Below are 18,216 nucleotides of genomic sequence, written 5' to 3' on the forward strand. Positions count from 1 at the left end.
GTAGTAGTTTTAGTAGAAATGGGGTTTCCCCATGTTGGTTAGGCTGGTCTCAAACTCCTGACCTCAGGTGATCCGTCCACCTCGGCCTCCCAAAGTGCTGGGATTACAGGCGTGAGCCACCGTGCCTGGGCAATTGTATCTTTAAAATATCAAAATATGCCCAGGCGAGGTGGCTCACACCTGCAATCCCAGCACCTTGGGAGGCCGAGGTGGGCAGATCACAAGGTCAGGAGTTTGAGACCAGCCTGGCCAACATGGTGAAACCCCATCTCTACCAAAAATACAAAAATTAGGCAGGCGTAGTGGTGCACACGTGTAGTCCCAGGTACTCAGGAGGCTGAGGCAGGAGAATCACTTGAACCCGGCAGGGGCAGAGTTTGCAGTGAGCCAAGATCATGCCATTACACTCTAGCCTGGGCAACTGAGTGAGACCCCGTCTCAAAACAAACAAACAAAACAACAACAACAAAAGAAACACGAAATATCTGCATTTACTAAATATCACATAAATAAACCTTGGAAGTTTACTTTACTTTAAATGATGTTTAAGTCTACATCATTTTGTTTAACAGTAACACGGGATAGGACAAGAAGCCATGATTATCACATGAAGATTGTATTTCAAAAGCAAAACTCAGAAAGTAGGATGTAACAGAATGCAATTACATTTCACTGCATTCAGTCTTAAGTTCTTCTACTAAAGAAATCATCCATCAAACAAAAAAAAGCACCTGCATTCTCCCAAAGACAGAACAGAATGACTGTAGAACTATGAAACAGTGGGATTTGAAAGGCGAAATGAAAAATTAATGACACTCCTACAAAAACGAATTTATACCTCTACTCCTGATCCAACAAGGGCAGAGCACATTATTAACAGTCACATGGACAGGAGTCCACTCTTTCCGCAATGTTAAGAAACTACTCTATTACTGATACACTAGTATGTAGTAAAGCAGGCTTCCTATCAATTATTTGTGAAAGAACCATTACTCTAAAAACAAGTCTGTTGAAAGGAAAAAAAAAAAAGGCAGGGGGTGGGGGGGGGGGTGGTTTAACACTTAAGAATATAAAATAGAGGCCAGGCGCGGTGGTCCACACCTGTAATCCCAGCACTTTGGGAGGCCGTGGTGGGTGGATCACCTGAAGTCAGGAGTTCGAGACCAGCCTGACCAACATGGTGAAACTCCATCTCTATCAAAAATACAAAAATTAGCCAGGCGTGGTGGTGGGTGCCAGTAGTCCCAGCTACTCGGGAGGCAGAGGTTGCAGTGAGCCAAGATCGCACCACTGCACTCCAGACTGGGTGACAGAGCAAGACTCCATCAAAAAAAAAAAAAAAAAAAAGAAGAAGAAGAATATAAAATAGGTTTATCAAACAGTTTTTTAAAGTTTTTTCCCCCAAAATTTGTGCTATCAGACTCCCCCCCACCCCCAATTTTACAAGTGTCTCCTTTTCCCCCCAATTAAAATCATAAATCAACTTATTCTAAGTTTTTAACTTCTACTAGCCCTTCCCAATCTTAGCTCCTTTACCACTTTCCAGGGAACAATTCTTAAGATACCAAATAAGCCAATGTAGAGGTCTGTTTACTTAAAATGTGTATCACAAAAAGCAAAAATGACCTCTGGATTTTATCCTGCTGGCACCAATCCAATCAATAAAAACTACTTTCATTAAGGGCATGGGGGCACAAAACGGTATTCAAGTTTAATATTTCCATTATCTATCAATATTATTAAAGTTTTTGCTTGCAAGTGTGATGGTTTTCTTAATAGTTGTGGTAAGACTTCTAGGATTCCTTTTTTTTGGAGAGGTGGGGAGACAAGAGTCTGGCTCTGTTGGTTGGTCCAAGCTGGAGTGCAGTGGCGCGATCTTGGCTCACTGCAACCTCCGCTTCCCGCGTTCGAGCGATTCTCCTGCCTCAGCCTCCCAAGTAGCTGGAACTACAGGTGTGAACCACTATACCCGGCTAATTTTTTAATTTTTTAGTAGAGACAGAGTTTCGCCATGTTGGCCGGGCTGGTCTCAAACTCCTGACCTCAAGCGACCCACCCACCGTGGCCTGCCCAAAGTGCTGGGATTACAGGCATGAGCCACCATGCCTGGCCTAGAATTACATTTTAAATATTGATAATTTTTATTCACCCGTTTATCTTATTGCATTGCTCTCAAATCAACTACTTAGAGCAACCCTAAATAAAACACTACGATGTGACTATCTAAATACAATTAATGTATGACTTGAAAACAAACAGGGTCTATATGAGAGTGAAACAGGAATAAACTATCATTTTGAAAAAAAAGATTCAACTGCTAAGTGTCCTATCAATTTTAAGAGTCCTATCAATTCTATTTAAATATTTCTGTATCCTTTCTTTTGCACATTGTCTAGAAAATTTCACATTTTTCACATTCGACACCATTATTATTGTCTCAGGCAGCTAAATTGAAGTAGTTCAGCACTCACTTCAACTGAGAGGTCAACGTGCCTCAGTTGCCTGGAGACTGATGGTTGCTACAGCAGCACCAGATAAGCCAGGCTAAATAAGCTTCAGCTTGAAGACAGAAAGCATTTACTGCTGAACAGAAACACAGATGCAGGTATCTCAGTACACAGCATGTAAATCTAACTGGATGATCACATTTGTAAGAGACCCATCTTTCTGAAAACTGGAGAGGGGATTTTAATTGAACTGAATCCTGGGTTACTTACAACTATGATTTCTTTGTTCTTCAGATGAGTCACATGTTAAGTGGAATTTTGCCTCTAGCTATAAATTTCTCTTCACTACCACTTCCCTAATGCCAACCCCCTGGCTCACAAACATAATGAATGAGAAGAAATGAGGATTTTTGCTTAATTCAGCTGGGAATTAACCAGAGAATAATTAAACAGACTTTTATAAAGACAGAAAAGAAAAAAGCACATTGAAAATGTTCATGTGAGACTTTGTCCAAGGATATCAAACTATCAACAGCATATGGTTACACTTAATTAAAAGAGATAAAACCATTTATAAGAGCCATTCCTTCATTTATCCTTTCACCTTCTCTAACCCCAAACCCCTGTTATGGCTACCTCACTTTTAGTGAAATGAACCACAGAAAAACTCTGCTAAAGTAGTCAAACTCCTTTAACTCAATTTGGGAGGTTCACCAAATAGTTCACTTTCAACTTCAAAGATGATACTACTAAAATCATGCCATTGATTTTCTGTGCTGAACTGTCTGGGGTTGATTCTAATACGTAATTTTAATAGCAACTGCTTGCACTGTGCCATTCACACAAATGCATCAAAATAACCTAATGCTGTGCTTGCTGGAAAAGCATATGTATCCTAACGACACACGCAATGGAAATTATGCACACATCCATAAAGCTTAAGTTGACAGGAACTTATAAACAACTATTTTAACTAGGTGTTCATTATTAGACATTTGTCCCTGTGATCATTTTCTTGACCATTAAAAGACTACTAGAGCTTTGGAGAAATGAAAATAAAATTATACATAATTCCAAATAAATAAAAATATATATTTTGGAAATCTTAAATGATTATCTCTGGGGAAGGGGGGGTGTAATGCAGGTGGGTTGGGTACAGCTTTCCCCCTGCACTGTCCTGTTTATAAAACAGGATTACAATTTCTTTTATTTGACTCTTGGCCAGGCGTGGTGGCTCACACCTGTAATCCTAACACTTTGGGAGGCCGAGGCAGGCAGATTACCTGAGGTCAGGGGTTGAAGACCAACCTGGCCAACATGGCGAAACCTCACCTCTACTAAAAATACAAAAATCACCTAGGCAAGGTGGCATGCGACTGTAATCTCAGCTGGTCAGGAGGCTGGGGCAGGAGAAGCACTTGAAACCAGGAGGCGGAGGTGCAGTGAGCCAAGGTCACGCCACTGCACTCCAGCCTGGGTGACAAGAGTGAGACTCCGTCCCCAAAAACATCCTATAGACTAGGCCACCTATCAAACTACAAATCTAAAGTCAGATAAAAGGGGTACACAAATGGAAAAACCTGTATATTCATCATTATTTACAATATTTACAAACACTGTTCTCTCCCACTAGGAGGAAAAATGTCTAGTGCTTGAAGCGATCATTCCGTCTTTTAACCTATATTCTCCTACACTGGTTTTTTTTAAAACTTTAAAAAGATTTCATATATTATTTGTGTAATTTTAAAAATTATAAAAGGAATTTTAAAAATCACAAGAGTCCAAAACTGGCTCATATTTTGTGGATCCTACTTTTTTAAAGAAAAAATAAAAGCTCCTCTGAAATTATATTTTATATCATTCGGACAAAATTTAAAACCCAGAAATTAAGAAGAATTAGTTGGTGCCCATACATTCATCCATCCTCTCTCATGAATACCATGTAAAAATACCTATCATTTTCACTAACACATTACTACAAATTGAGATATTTCATAAATTCCTGTAGAAGGCCCTATTTCATTTGTTTGTCCTCTAATGAAACTCACTTTAAAAATGAGAAACCCACCTACTACCTCTCACATCATAGTGTAACAACTTACCTGAGTTGTAGCAACAGCAGGGGCTGCAGATGACACCGCTGAGGGAGAGAGTGCTCCTACTTGTTGCAAATGCCCAGAAGACTGCTGAGGTAAGTGAGAGCTGGAGACAGGAGTACTAGATCCCGAGCCAGATACTACATTTGGAAATGATACTGCTACATCATTGCTGTTATAAATACCTGCAAAAAAAACCAAATTTTATTTAAATATAACTTAGCAGTCAAATTTGTTACAGACACACATAATCAGTAAACTTGCATTTCCTCCTGGATCCCTCCTCCAATTATAAATTTTATTGTTGGTATTTAAAAAATATTATGCTAGTACTAAACAAATAAACACTGACTTTTCATGAAGCGGTTCTCTAAAAGAACCTACACCATTTTTATTTAGCAAAAAGGCTTTTGTTAAAAGCAGGGGATAGCAGGAAGAGCTTTGTAAAAAATATATAATGGATTTTAGGAGTTTCTAAGAGCAAGAAAACATTTCTTAAGTAGAGGAATGAAGCAATTAGAGTTCCATAAAAATCACCTAATGGGCCTTCCAAAAGGCAAATACTAAGGCCCCAGAAATCATGACTGAGAAAGTCTGAAGTAGGAAGAGACCTTGTTCTAGAAAGGTGACAGGGTAGAAATTAAAATGGAATAGGCCCAACTTGAAATTCAGAAACCAACAGAGGAGCTGATGACATTGGTGGGAGACAGGCGTGGGAATAAAGAATGTTGGTAGATTCTAGAGACATTCCAGAGATAACACAGACAGGACTTTGTGACTGACTGTATGGGGCAGCTGCAGGGATAGGAAAGGAGGAAGGATTAAGACATGATGAACTGGGCTATGAGTTGGCAGCTCCATTTACTCCAGAGAACATAAGAGGTGAAAATCATGGGAGACTTGATGAAATCACTTTGAGAGGAACCATGGGGATAAAAGCCAGAAATAAGGTGGGAAATGGAAGCTACTCATTCTAGAAAAGAGGACTGGGGGGGGCCGGGGGAGGGGAGGATGAGCATAAGTTAATAGGAAACAAGTTAATTTTTTTGGAAGTGCTGATTTTTAAAAAAACAGAAAATCATGCTCAGCATAGACAAGGAGAGGCTTTCAGGATAAAGAAATGGGAATATCTATAAACCAGCTGTTTTCAACAAGGGGTGATTTTGTAGGACATTTCACAATACCTGGAGACATTTTTAGTTATCAAGCCTGGAGAGTGCTACTGGCATCCAATGGGTATAGACCAGGGATGCTACTAGACATTTTACAATGCACAGAACAACCTCTATAAGAAATAACTGGCCCATAGTGTTAATAGTGTGGCGGCCAAGAAAACTTGCTATAAACCAGAGCTCCTGGGAGGCCAAGAGGGAAGAAGAGCCTGAGACTCAGGTACAGAAACAGAAGGAAAGAATGAACCTAAGTGGGCTGTAGAAAAAAATATATAAATAAATAAAAATTACCAATTGTAGCCCTAGAGGGCAACAATAATCAGTAATTTATATCAACAACACAATTTACTTTGTTCTAAAGAACATCAACATAGCCCGGACAACAAAGGGAGATATTGTCTCTACAAAAAATAAAAATTAACCAGGCATGGTGGCACACGCCTGTAGTCCCAGCTGCCATGGGGACTGAGGTGTGAGGATCACCTGAGCCTGGAAGTTCGAGGCTGTAGTAAGCCATGCTGTGATTGCACCACTGCACTCCAGACTTGGCAATAGAGCAAGACTCTGTCATAAATAAATAAATAAATAAATAAATAACGTTACTGACATATAATAAATTAAAGCACCTACAATCTTATTCAAACTGGGAAAACAAAACAATTGGGATATTTTAAAAGGCCTTAGAGCTATAATTAAGGCTTCGAGATCTTTTTTATATCTACAGTTTCTTCAGAAAAAATATATTCATTTAGCCAATGCATTCATACTCCAAACATCATTGAACTCATTATTTGCCAGGCATTATTCTAAGCCCTGGAGATAAAAAGGCATTCAAGATAGGTAGTCTTTGCCTTCAAGAAGTTGCGTAGAAAAAAAAGGCATTACAAACAGTTGTGAAGAACACTACAACAGAGACCTCCTCAGGGGGCTAGGAGCACAGAAAAAGAGGTATCTAATTCAGACCTGGAGTGAGAAAAGTGGTGAGCCAAAAAACGTACTGAAAGAGATGTTGTTGCTTTTCAGGCTAATTTCTTTTCTATCTTTTGTTTGTTTTCTGAGTCTTTTGTTTGTTTTCTGAGACAGTCTTACTCTGTCATCTATACTGGAGTGCAGTGGTGCAATCATAGCTCACTGCAGCCTTGACCTCCTGAGCCAAGCGAACCTCCTGCCTCAGCCTCCCAAGTAGCTGGGACCACAGGCGAACACCACTACACCTGGCTTTTTTTTTTTTTTTTTTTTTTTTTTTTTTGCGGGGGTAGTCAGGGCAGTAAGAGATGAGGTCTCACTATGCTGACAAGCTGATTTCAAACTCCTGAGCTCAAGTGGTCCTCCCACTTGAACCTCCCAAAGTGCTGACATTACACGCATGAGCCACCATGCCCAGCCTCAAGCTAGTTTCTTTTTTGAGGTGAAGTCTCACTCTATTGCCCAGGCTGGTGTGCAGTGGTGCAATCTCGGCTCACTGTAACCTCCACCCGCAGGTTCAAGTGATTCTCCTGCCTCAGCCTCCCTAGTAGCTGGGATTACATGCACATGCCATCACCCTCAGCTAATTTTTGTATTTTTACTAGAGATGGGGTTTCACCATGTTGGCCAGGCTGGTCTCAAACTCCTGACCTCAGGTGATCTGCCCGTCTTGGCCTCCCAAAGTGCTGAGATTACAGGTTTGAGCCACCACACCTGGCCTCTCAAGCTAATTTCTAAAGGCACTGCAGAACACAGGTGAAGGACGGTTTGGGGAAGAAACATGCAGTAGAGAGCAGGATAAATTCTAAGGACTTGGTGACTACTTAGACCTGAAAATTCTCTTAGACTAATAGAACTTGGTGACTAATTAGACCTGAAAAATAAAAATATGGGTAGAGTCACCAATGACTCTTAAGCAGCAGTAAGTGCATGTAGTGATACCATTCACTGAAACAGGAACAGCAACTGAAAGCAGTGTTTGGTTACTGTACGCAAGTAACTGTGCTAGCATAAGAACTCAATGAAGTAAATATTACTCCCATTTCACATATGAGCAAACAGAAGTTTAAAGAAATAAAGTAACTTGCTTGGTGAGCTAGTAGGTGGTGAAATATTGATTCAAACTCACAGGTGTCCTATAAATGAAATCACTTCCTAATACAAATTAGAAGTTCAGGGTCACGGTCTTTGAGATGCCTGTGGGTGACAGAACTCCTATATATAGCACACAATGGGATAAGCCTAAAACCCAGCAGAAAACTCAGATCTGAAGACAAATAAAATCTAGGAGTGAGAAGCATGGTAAGTTACAGTAAGTAAACTTGCAAACTAAAAATACTTACTATTGGTCTGCACTATGGTTGAAATTTTAACCAGTTGCTCATAATTATTATACAAATAAGAAATTTCCCATTAAGAATTCTAGATGTCTAATATCTCTTGAAAAACTGAAGATTTGCCAACACTGGATACTATATTATAAAAGAGCAGCAATATGACCAGAGCTCTGAACAGGGCATGGAGACTTTAATCCAGCATCTCCATCATCCCTGACCATGTCACTCATTTATGTTACCTACGTGGCCCCGTAAGTATTTTATTTACAACTCTTGATATGAACACAATGGTCAAGGCCAAGGAACAAAAATGGGATCACCCAGGGAAAGTTTTCAGCATGATCAAGAGAAGAGAACCAAAGACAGAACCCTAAATAACATTACCATTTAATGGGTAAACAAAATTAGATCACAAAGGGCAAACTTAGAAAACTAAGATAGAGAATCTTATAAACTGCTCTAAGAATTTCAAAGGAATGGCTGGGTGCAGTGGCTCAGGCTTGTAATCCCAGCACTTTGGGAGGCCAAGGTGGGCAGATCCCTTTAAGCCCAGCACCAGCCTGGACAACATGGTGAAATCCTACCTCTACCAAAAATACAAAATTAGCTGGGTGTGGTGTCAAGCGTGGTGGTGTGTGCCTGTAGTCCCAGCTACTTGGGAGGCTGAGGTGGGACAATTGCTTGAGCCTGGGAGGTTGAGATTAAGCCGAGATTGTTCCACTGTACTCCAGGCTCAGTGACAGAACAAGACCCTGTCTCCAAAAAAGAAAAAGAAAAAGAAAAAGAGAGGAAAGGAAAGGAAAGGGGAAAGGGGAAACAAAGGAGAAAGGAAAGGAAAGGGAAAGGGAAAAGGAAAAGGAGAAAGGAAGAAAAAGAAACAAGTTTGGCTGAGAAGGACAGGAAAGAGCATGTTAATGAAGTGATTATTTATAAACCTTATATTCCAAATAACACATAGCAGAGAAAAAGATATGCATTTTTAAAGGTTGCTACACCATAGATAATTCAACAAATACTGAGTTTCTATTGAATTCAGTGTTTTCAAAGTATCTTAGAAGATAAAATACTGCAGTCAGATGCGGTGGCTCACACCTGTAATCCCAGCACTTTGGGAGGCTGAGGCAGATGTATCACCTGAGGTCAGGAGTTTGAGACCAGCCTGGCCAACATGGCGAAACACATCTCAACTAAAAACACAAAACTTGGCCGGGCGCGGTGGCTCAAGCCTGTAATCCCAGCACTTTGGGAGGCCGAGATGGGCAGATCACGAGGTCAGGAGATCGAGACCATTCTGGCTAACATGGTGAAAACCCGTCTCTACTAAAAAATACAAAAAACTAGCCAGGCGTGGTGGCGGGCGCCTGTAGTCCCAGCTACTCAAGAGGCTGAGGCAGGAGAATTGCTTGAACCCAGGAGATGGAGGTTGCAGTGAGCCGAGATCCGGCCACTGCACTCCAGCCTGGGTGACAGAGCGAGACTCCGTCTCAAAAAAAAAAAAAATACAAAACTTAGCCAGGTGCATGCCTGTAGTCCCAGTTACTTGAGAGGCTGAGGCAGGAGAATCACTTGAGAGGCGGAGGTTGCAATAAGCCAAGATCACACCACTGCACTCCAGCCTGTGCAACAGAGCAAGACTCCATCTCAAAAAAAAGGAAAAAAAAAAGATAAAATGCTGATTATCTAGTTAATTTGGAAGTGAAAAGTGTACTACACAGGGAGTCTCCAACTTCTAAAATTAGAAGACAAAAGTTAGCTGGAGGCAGCATGCTGAAATTGAAACAGCAGAAGCTTTTGACTTAGACAAAACTGGGTTCAAATGCTGGATCTGTCACCTATGTGACCCTTAATCAAACTACTTAACCCTTCTGAGTCTCCATATTATTATTCTCTATAAAACAAAGATAATGGCTACCTTAAAGACTTTTTGTGAGATTTTGAGAATATCCATATAAAAAAGCTCTAGCAATGCCTACCACAGAGTAAGTTTCAATAAATGGTAGCTAGAGCCATTCTGGTGTTAATGCTTTCATTAAAAATGTACCTGTAAGTCAGGAAAGTACAATGTTTTAACTACCAGGTCCTCCAATGTCTCTACTACACTTTGAAAGCTGCAATTACCATCACAACATGCAGCAAAACATCTTGGAAGAATAATATTGAGAAGCAAAATCATGGTGATTAAGGATCTTCAATCTCAAAACTTAAAATTGTTTTTATATTATTACATCAACCTATACTTACATAGGAAATTACGCAGCTAAATGTGCAATCCAGTAATCACACTATGGAACAATATCTGGTACTCAGTTTACTGGTAAAAAAAAAAACAACAGAGCAAAATGTTCTTTCCTATCAAGGCAGGAAAGCTTAAAATTCTAAATCTTTCTTTGAAAATGAAAATAAGTATTCCCTTCAACTTTCTTGCTCCTCAGGTAGGACTGGTACAACATCCACCTTAAATTCTTCTGTATCTGCTTTCTATTTAACTTCACTCTATTTTTCATCTTATTTAAGTCATATACTGTTTTTAACTAAAATCAAGGTGGTATTCAATTAATTAAATAATTGTTTAATTAAACAATTAAATGTTACAATGCATGAGCTCTAGGAAAATACACTGAAATTCATCTGTTCAGGATAGGGAGGAGAAACAAAGCTGTAGAATGATACAGAGGGTGGCAATGACATACTGATTCCTTCCTTTCCTTCCTTCCTTCCTTTCATCAAACAAATATTCAGTAGGTATGAGGAATCAGGCTAGGAGCTGGGATAATGTAGGGAGCAAGAGAGAAGATTTTAGCTCTCTGGGAATTTACAATTTAAGGAGCGAGGCAAACATTAAAACAAATACATGAATATAAATTCCAACACATACTGTAACAGAAAAGAAAAAGGTACCACAAGAGTGAAATATTAGGAAGCAAGAAAGACCTGTCTAAAAAAATATTTAAGACAAGGCTTAAAGGTTAGGTAGGTGTTAACTGGACAAAGAGTAAGACAGAAAATCTTGTTCAAAAGACCCAGAAATATTGAAAGAATTAAAAACAGGTAATTCAGCTAAAGCCTTGTGGAGAGGCTGGTAAAAAGACAAAGCTGGAAAGAGGGGAAGGAACAGATCATAAGGCCTTGTGAGCCATGTAGAGGTGTTCAGAATTTTTGCTAAGATCAATAGGAAGACACCAAAGGAAAAGAGTAGGACTCACTTTTTTAAAAGATCATCCCTCTGACTCCTATGTAGCAAAGGGACTGACGGGGATGAGTGGAAACAAAGATATTTTTTAGGAGGCTATTTCACAATTTGGATTAAAAATTATGTCCCACCAGACAAAGATGGTAGTAGTACTGAACAGGGACAAGGACTTGCAGTGCATCTAGAAGTTAGAATCATCTAAACTTGATGACAAATTAGATTTGGTACAGGGTAGAAGATGATGAGTCATGGGTTTCTGGCTAGTGATTAAAAGTGTCATTACTAAGGTGGTAAAAACTGGAACAGGAGGAATGGAAGTTTTCTTAAATGCCAGCCTAGGACCACATGTTGAGGCTCTCCAACATTTCAAGGATGGGTCCTGGAAGAGGAGTTCATACAGAAAATTGACACCAGTGAGATAAGAAGAACACCATGACTGTGGTGTCACTGAAGCAAAGAAAGAGAGCCTGACGAAAGAGATGGCACTGACTGACTTCTCAAATGCTGCATTTTCAGTCCACCAGATGTGAAAAGATGGAGACAAACAGTGATCTCAGGAGAAGAATATAGTATGAGTAGAAGCCAAAAGACTTCTACTTGTTTAGACTTAAGTTTTTATTAGTAAGCCAAGGCAATTACTCAAGATTGATAAATAAGACAGAAGTATACCTGTCTAATGACAGAAATAATAATGTTCACCAACCTGAGTTCCTATTTCCCACTTTCAAACTGCCTAGGAGGTCAAATAAGTACCCATCCAGTGGCTTACTCAGGAAAAAGACAGTGAATGGAATAGTCTTGAGGAGTATTTAACCAAGTAAGTAATTAAGCCTGTAAGTTATCCCTAACCCACATCCCGAGAGACTGAATTATTTATTCTTTCCTAGAGGTTAATATGGTGTGAAAATAGTTAAAAGTCCAAATCCTGCTCCCTTATGCAAATAACCTCACACAACCTCATATACCTCATCTATAAAGTGAAGGTGGTACCAATGATTTCATAGGGCTGGGACAAGGATGAGCTTACATATGCGAAGCATACACTAATATTGTCCTCAGGCCCCTGATGGTATGTGCAGGCATCAGTCATGGTAGACGTCTACCACATAGTAAACATTTGACAGTGTCCATTATTATTATGAATTCATTATTAAGAATTAAATAGGATTGAGAGAGGGATTTCAAGATGGCTGACTACAGGCATTTTGTACTTGTCTCCTCCACTAAGAATGAAAATAGTAGGTAATCACAATTTGAACAGATTGTCCAAGAGAAAACACTGGAATTCAACAGAAAACTAATAAGACAAGGAAGGAAAGGGAAGCAAGGCAGCCTGCTTGGCCAGGAGCCAAGGGAGGCTCCCTAATGCAGGAAAAGGACAGGTTAGAGACCCTCAGCTGTCAATGTTCCCACATGGACTTCTGCAATGCTAGCCATGGGAGAGCCCCTAGATCCTTGCAGGCTCTGAAATAAACATAGGGAGCTGCGAGGAGATTGTGTTGACAGCACAGCCACAGGAAAGATGCTTGTGCTGTATCCCATACATGTTCTAAGACCTAAGCAGCAACAGCAAGGCACCAACTTAAGAGTCTTCTCCCCAACAGACTACGCACTGTCCTAGCGCCCAGCAGTGCTAGGACTGAGGCCAAGAGATACACCAGCTGCTGCTTCCAGGGAGGAGGCATGAAGGAGCGAAGCGTGAGCTATTGCATACATGGCTGAGATGTGGGGTACCACTGCTAGGGCTGATGTGTGAGTGTTCCCCATCTGCTGGCCTATGCTTGCCTCTACTAACACGGCCCTGGGCTCTCCAGCACAGGGCAACAGTGTGACCAATGCTGTCCGCACTATCTGAATGCCCCACCCTCAGCCCATGCCAAGTCTGGAGCACACAAGTCCGGAGTACAGGGGACTGCCCAGCGCAAACCAACATCATTAGCACCTGAACACTTGTCCTGGGGATCTGAGGTTAGGCCTACCCACACCCTGCTGCTACTGCCACAGCTGGCACCTATCTGCACGTACCATCTGCAGGCCTGGAGACTGGCCTGCCCGGTCCATTGTAGCCACCGCCAATACAAGCACACTCTTCCTGGGATCCAGAAGGTTGTCCCATCACTGCCACTGTCCACGAGCACCACAATGGCTGGCCACAGACCTGAGAACCGTCCAACCTACAGAGCCAACTGCTACCGCTACTGGCATCTGAGGAAGTATGGGTCTCCACCTAGAGGCACAAGAATCAGCCTACCTGGATCCACTAACACCAGTACCTGCATATGCCACCCTGGGCCCAAGGTCAGGCATGCTTGGTCCACCAATGTGGTGCAAAGGCTGGTCTACTTGGCATCCTAGTCCCCAGCAAAACTTCACCACTGCCTCCACTAATAATTGCACCCTAAACCACTGAGAAAAATCACAGACACTGCTGATACTGTTTAAGCCAAATAAATCATCCAGAGATTACATGACTGCACAGATTCAGAATCAAAACTACAGTGCCTACCCAAGCAACACCATAGATATATCTTCAAGAAAACATTCTCCCCTATGAAAGCAAATTTTAAAAAATTGGGAGAAGCTATTATCACATCAGATGCACAGATATCAACATACACAGGAAATATTAAAAAGCCAAAAAAAAAAAAGAGACAGACACCTCCAAAGGACACACAATAATTCCATACCAATAGATACCATTAAAAACAGTTTTTAAAAATACTGGAAAAATAATTCAAAATTTTAATACTAAAGAAGCTGTGTGAGATACAAAATAATTCTGAAAATACAAAGAAATAAGAATGGTTACTCAGGACATGAATACTAAATTAACCAACGAGATATATATATCGAGAGAGAGAGAGAGAGAGAGAGAGAGAGAATTTAAAAAGAACAAAACAGAGGCTGGGCGCGGTAGCTCACGCCTGTAATCCCAGCACTTTGAGAGGCCAAGGCAGGCAGATCACTTGAGTACAGGACTGCAACACCAGCCGGGCCAACATGGCAAAACCTCATCTCTACAAAAATACAAAAATCAGCCAGGTGTGGTGGTACATGCCTGTAATCACAGCTACTTAGGAGGCTGAAGCAGGAGAATCGCTTGAACCTAGGAGGCAGAGGCTGCAGTGAGTTGAGGTCACTTTAGCCTGGGCAACAGAGCAACACTCCAACAACAACAAAAAAATCAACTGAAATCCAAAATGTATTCAGAAGTTTCAACAATAGACTAGATCAAGCAGAAGAAAAAAATTCATAACTTGAAGCCAGTCTTCTGAAATAACCCAGTCAAAATATAGTGACCAAATATTCCAATAATATGGAAAACCAATTCATCAAAATACTAGATTAAAACTTCCCAGGTCTGGGCCGGGCATGATGGCTCACGCCTGTAATCCCAGCACTTTGGGAGGCCGAGGCAGGTGGATCACGAGGTCAGAAGTTCAAGATCAGCCTGATCAACATGGTGAAACCCTGTCTCTACTAAAAATACAAAAATTAGTTTGGTGTGGTGGCATGTTCCTGTAATCCCAGCTACCTGGGAGGCTGAGGCAGGAGAATTGCTTGAACCCGGGAGGCTAAGGTTGCAGTGAGTGGAGATCACACCACTGCACTCCAGCTTGGGCCACAGAGAGAAAATCTTATCTAAAAAAAAAAAAAAAAAAAAAAAAAAAAACTTCCCACGTCTGGCAAGAGATATAGACATCCAGATATAGGAGGCTCTAAGATCCCTAAAAACAATGCATAAATTTAGGTCTTCTCTACAGCACATTCTACTCAGGTTGTCTAAAGACAAAGACAAAGAATTCTAAAAACAAGAGAAAGGCATCCAGTCACCCATAAAAGAACCCCCCATCAGACTAACAGATGTCTCAGCAGAAATCTTACAGTCAACAGAGAAGGGGATGATATATTCAAAAGTGCTGGAAAAAAAAAAGAAAAAAAAATCTTTCAGTCAAGGATATTATATCCAGCAAAATTACCCTTCATAAATGAAGGAGAAATAAAGTCCTCCAGACAAGCAAAAGTTGAGGAAATTCATCACCATTAGACCACCCTACACGAAATGCTCAAGGGAGTTCTAAACCTGGAAGCAAAAGGATGACATTTGCCACCATGAAAACATAAAAAAGTACAAAATTCGCTGGAGCAAAGCAAAAACACAAAGAAAGAAGAAAGAAAAGGACTCATACCACCCCTACAGAAAACCACAAAACCACAATGACAAAAAGAAAGGAAAAGAATATACAAAACCACAAAAAAAAGTTAACAACAGGACAAAAACAAAACCTCACATATCAATAATAACCTTAAATGTAATGGATTAAATTCTCCACTTACAACATATCAACTGGGTGAATGAATTAAAAAAAGATCCAACTATTTACTGTCCACAAGAAACACACTTCACCTGTAAGGATGCATACAGATGGAAAGTAAAGGTATGAAAAAAGATATTTTATGCAAAGGGAAACCAAAGGAAGTAAGCAGGAGTAGCTATACTTACATCAGATAAAAGAGATTTTAAGAAAAAAAAAAAAAAACTGTAAAAAAGATTAGGTCATTATATAATGACAAAGGGATAAATCCAGCAAGAGGATATAACAATTCTAAATATACATGCACCAAACTGGAAAATTCAGATTCCCTAAAGAGAGGGATAAAAATAGTGAGAGACTTCAACGTTCCACTGTCAACATTAGATAGATCACTGGCACAGAAAATCAAAAAACAAACACTGAACTCCAATTAGACTTTAGACCAAATGGACCTAACAGACATTTACAAAACATTTTATCCAACAACTGCTCTCAACAGCACATGGAACATTCTCCAGGACAGACTATATGTCAGGATACAAAACAAATCTTTAAAAAATCAAAATCGTATCAAGTATCTTCTCAATTTACAATGGAATAAAATTAAAAATCAACACAAAGAGGAACTTAGGGAACTACACAAATACATAAAAATTAAATAACATGGCCAGGCACAGTGGCTCACACCTGTAATCCCAGCATTTTGGGGGGCTGAGGTGGACGGATCACGAGGTCAAGAGACCAAGACCATCCTGGCCAACATGGTGAAACCCCGTCTCTACTAAAAATACAAAAATTAGCTGGGCGTGGTGGTGGGCACCTGTAGTCCCAGCTACTCGGGAGGCTGAGCCAGGAGAATCACCTGAACCCGAGAGGTGGAGGCTGCCGTGAGCCGAGATCATGCCACTGCACTACAGCCTGGCAACAGAGTGAGACTCTGTTTTAAAAAAAAAAAAGAAAGAAAAGAAACAAGAGGGGAGGGGAGGGGAGGGGAGAGAGAAGAGAAGAGAAATGAAGTTAAATAACATGACCAGGTGCAGTGGCTCACGCCTGCAACCCCAGCACTTTGGGAGGCTGAGGTTGGTGGAATTCCTGAGCTCAGGAGTTTGAGACCAGCCTGGCTAACATGGTGAAACCCATCTCTACTAAAAATATAAAAAATTAGCCAGGCATGGTGGTACATGCCTATAGTCCCAGCTACTCAGGAGGCTGAGGCAGGAGAATTGCTGGAACCCAGGAGGCAGAGGTTGCAGTGAGAAGAGATCGCATTACTGCACTCCAGCCTGGGTGACAGAGCAAGATGGATCTTAAATATACATATATTTTTTAAAATAACACAATCCACCATTGCGCCAATGAAGAAATTAAGATGAAAATTTAAAAATTTCTTGAAACAAATGAAAATGGAAACAGCAAAAACAGCACTAAAAAGTTTATAGCAGTAAACATCTACATCAAAAAAGTAGAAAGACTGCAAATAAACAACCTAATGATGCACCTCAAGGACTAGAAAAGCAAGAACAAATCAAACCCAAAATTAGCAGAAGAAAAGATATAATGAAGATTAGACAAAAATAGAGACCCCCCTCTACACCCCCCAAAAAATCAATGAATTGAAAAACTGGTTCTTCAAAAAGGTAAACAAAATTGATAAACTGCTAGCTAGAGCAAGCAAAAAAAAAAAAAAAAAAAAAAAGAGAGAGATAAGAACCAAATCAGCAAAATCAAAACTGAAAAAGGAGCATTACAACTGATACCACAGAAATACAAAAGACAGCAGAAAATATTATGAATGCTAACAAATTGGAAAATCTAGAGAAAATGGGTGAATTCCAAAAAACATACAACCTACCCAGACTGAATCAGGAAGAAACAGAAAGCCTGAACAGACCAACAATGAGTAATGAGACTGAATCAGTAATAAAATGTCTCCCAACCAAAAAAAAGCCTAGGACTGGATAGATTCAATGCTGAATACTAACAAATGTATAAAAAGGAACTAATACCAATCCTCCTCAAAGTATTCCAAAAATTCAAGAGAAGGGAATTCTCCTTAACTCATTTTATAAGGCCCTGACCAGACAAGGATACAACAACAAAAAAGGAAACTACAGGCCAATATCCCTAATAAACATAGATGCAAAAATCCCCAACAAAATGCTGGCAAACCAAATTCAACAAAACATCAAAAGGTAATACACTGTGATCAAGTGGGATTTACACTTGGAATGCAAGGATGGTTTAACGTAATAGACATCACATCAATAGAATGAAGGACAAAATCCATATGATCATCTCATAGATGCAGAAAAAGCATTTGAAAAAATTCAACATCGCTTCATATTAAAAACTCTGAAACTAGGCACAGAACGACCATTCTGCAAAATAATAAAGGCCATATATGACAAACTCACAGCTAACATTATACTGAACAGGGAAAAGCTAAAAGCTTTTCCTCTAAGACCCAAAACAAAACAAGAATGCCCACCTTCACAACTCTTATTCAACATAATATTGACAATTCTAACCAGAGCAATCTGCCATCAGAAATAACAGGCATTCAAGTTGACTTCCATATGGAAATAAAATTCGCTACTTTGCAAACTACACGATTTTATATGCAGAAAACCTAAATACTCCACCAAAAGACTATAAGAACTGATAAATTCAGTAAATTTGGAGGATACAAAAT

General features: G+C 40.1%; 1 protein-coding gene across 1 annotated transcript in view; it reads right to left on the reverse strand.

The window, feature by feature from the left end:
* The window catches only part of MLLT10 (myeloid/lymphoid or mixed-lineage leukemia (trithorax homolog, Drosophila); translocated to, 10), a 134,681-nt gene that overhangs the window by 26,769 nt on the left and 89,696 nt on the right, over window positions 1-18,216 (reverse strand). Inside the window, exon 9 of the mRNA XM_011991333.1 lies at window positions 4,550-4,728. Within this exon, the coding sequence (XP_011846723.1) occupies window positions 4,550-4,728 (179 nt within the window). The remainder of the gene's footprint in view (window positions 1-4,549; window positions 4,729-18,216) is intronic.

This window comes from Mandrillus leucophaeus, unplaced genomic scaffold, assembly GCF_000951045.1.
Source record: "Mandrillus leucophaeus isolate KB7577 unplaced genomic scaffold, Mleu.le_1.0 Scaffold394, whole genome shotgun sequence".
Taxonomy (NCBI): Eukaryota; Metazoa; Chordata; class Mammalia; order Primates; family Cercopithecidae; genus Mandrillus; species Mandrillus leucophaeus.